Source organism: Capsicum annuum, unplaced genomic scaffold, assembly GCF_002878395.1.
Source record: "Capsicum annuum cultivar UCD-10X-F1 unplaced genomic scaffold, UCD10Xv1.1 ctg997, whole genome shotgun sequence".
In the NCBI taxonomy this organism is placed as follows: domain Eukaryota; kingdom Viridiplantae; phylum Streptophyta; class Magnoliopsida; order Solanales; family Solanaceae; genus Capsicum; species Capsicum annuum.
The window spans coordinates 2,626,091-2,628,625 of NW_025896065.1; the positions used below are offsets into that span (position 1 = coordinate 2,626,091).

Here is a 2,535-nt window from a genome sequence, read left to right on the forward strand (position 1 = left end):
TCTCCATCAAATTCATCTTGTTATCTCTTCTCCTTTTCCAGCCAATATTCGTCGGAGCACTAGATATTTCGGCATCCAACAAAAAATTAAGTACAACTTACTTTCCTCTCATCTTAAATGCTGCACAATTAAAATAAGGTGTATCAAAATAGAAATATTACTTGGTATTAATAATGTCATAATTTACTGGATATAAGAATAGTTCTAAATATAATGTACAATTAAAATATGAAATACTACTAAAATGGAATAAATATCCAAGCTAATATCAATATTATTTTCTCTAATACCTCCCAATTAAGTAATTAAGTAATTAACATCACACATTTTGTTTCTCCTGAAAGTAAAAACACCTTAAATAACGTTAAAAATTCAGCACCTCCATCAGCTCCATCTTGCTATCTCTTCTCCTTCTCCGGCCAATATTTGCCGGAGCACCGGATTTTCCGGCATCCAACGGGAAATTAAGTACAGCTTTTCTTCCTCTCATCTTAAAGGCTGCACAATCATAAGCTCTTGCAGCATCCACATCCGTATCAAATGTACCTAACCATATCCTTGATCCTTTTCTACTTGGATCTCTTATCTCTGCCGCGTATTTCCCCCATGGCCTTCTCCTCACTCCTCTGTAATTCTTCTTAGTTTCGGTACTTTTGTTTTCCTTAATGCTGCTTGAAATAGCACAGTTGTTGTCGTGTGTTGGATTGAGGATGTTGTCTGCATCGGTTTGGAATGCGTTCTTGTGTTCGTTATTTTTGTTTTTGTTAGTACTGCTGGAAACGGCAGAGCTGTTGTATGTTGGACTGAGGATGTTGTCTGAATCTGTTTTGAATGCGGTCTTGAGTTCGTTATTTTTGTTTTCCTTAGTACTGCTGGAAACGGCAGAGCTGTATGTTGGGCTGAGGATGATGTCTGAATCGATTTTGAATTCGGGGAAATCGGAGTGGAGATTGAAGTAACGGGAAATTGGAGAGTTGGGTTCGTTTAGGTATGAGGAATTGGGAGAATCTGATAGTGATGTGGAAGTAGATGGCTCAGTTTTTACTATCGAAGTAATGAAAACAGGAGACATATGATCGGAAAAGCAGGAATTGAGACTGTTGATGAATGATTCTGTATTTGTGAAATCTTCGAGGAGATGTCGTCTTATGAGTTCTAACGTTAATCCTTCGTCTTGTGTCGTCATCATTTGCATTATTATTTGGTTTTTCCTTGGTGAAGTTTGGAAAGTTTTTTGTGTTTATGTTTATGAGGGGGTTTCTGGATAAGGAAAATATTTGTAAGTTTTGTTGTAAAGGTTTTAATGTGAGTCTCTATATATGTGTAGTAGTATCATTATATATATAAATATTGACACACATGTATATATTTGTGCAAGAGGGGGAAAGGGAGGGGCTGGGGGTATGGCATTGGGGATACGGTTTGGACACTTTTTTTTTATTTGTGATAGTGAGTTTGTGATTAGCTGGAAAAAGATAAAGTTAGCTCGTTGTTTGTGTTAACGTAGAAAGAGTTATCCAATGTGTGTTGCATATCCTGTCATTCATTAATTTAGTGCTGTTATTTAATATGAAATTTTTTTAAAAAATAGGGTTGCTCTGAGATTTTGTTTTCAAGCTTTAAGAACACTTTCTTGTTTAATGAACTCTTAACGCTCACATGTGAATCTACATGAGCCATACTTACGGAATTTACATGAACCTAATAGCTTTACTTAAATTACTACTATCTATTAAAAATATATGCAAAATATCTAAACATATTTAACAGTAAACCTTGTAATTATTAAATATTACAATACAAGAAAATGGCTAAATTGTGACAGAGATTTTAGTCACAAATCTGTCACAAATTATTGATTGTGATGAATTTGTGACGGAAAAATATGCGTCTCAGAACCTTTGGTCATAAAATTATTGTGACGGATTTAATTTTCATCACAAAATTATTGTGACGGAACTGAGACAGATCGTCCGTCACAATATAAATTCTTAAATTTGACTTAAATTCCGTCACAAATTTATAACAAATTTGTGACAAAATAATCCGTCATAAAATAGTGACAGAATAATTTTCGTAGTAAATTTTCAAACCTAGTCACCACAATTGTGACAATATATTTCGTTATAAATAATTTGTGACAGACTAATTCAGTCACAATATGACTCTCTTGTCTATATTAGTAACAAATTTAGGATAGATTGTGACAAACTAAATCTGTCATAAAGTTTATTTGAATTTTTAATTTAATAAATAATAATAACGAAATACTAAGCTCTCTCTCTCACACTATATATATAAAAAATATAATACAAGATTTATAATTAAAAAAAGTCTGAAGTTAATTAAAACATGCAAAATCACAACTTCAATAAGCAAAAGTCTACCAATGTTTAAAATTTAAAGCATATAACTATCCAAAAAAGTGTGACAATGTTCAAGTCGACACTTGAAGCAACTAAAGTCCAAAATATTAAAGACTTAAGCATTAGATGAGTCCCTATTAGGGAGAGTAGGATTACTAAATGAGCGAGA

At 32.9% G+C, this 2,535-nt stretch overlaps 1 protein-coding gene across 1 annotated transcript; it reads right to left on the reverse strand.

Annotated features, from left to right (window-relative positions):
- Window positions 1-256: 256 nt before the first annotated feature.
- LOC124895798 (ethylene-responsive transcription factor 5-like) lies at window positions 257-1,458 on the reverse strand. Its single transcript, XM_047406220.1, has one exon. The coding sequence runs from the start codon at window positions 1,193-1,195 to the stop codon at window positions 365-367; it is 831 nt and encodes a 276-aa protein (XP_047262176.1). The 5' UTR covers window positions 1,196-1,458; the 3' UTR covers window positions 257-364.
- Window positions 1,459-2,535: the final 1,077 nt, after the last annotated feature.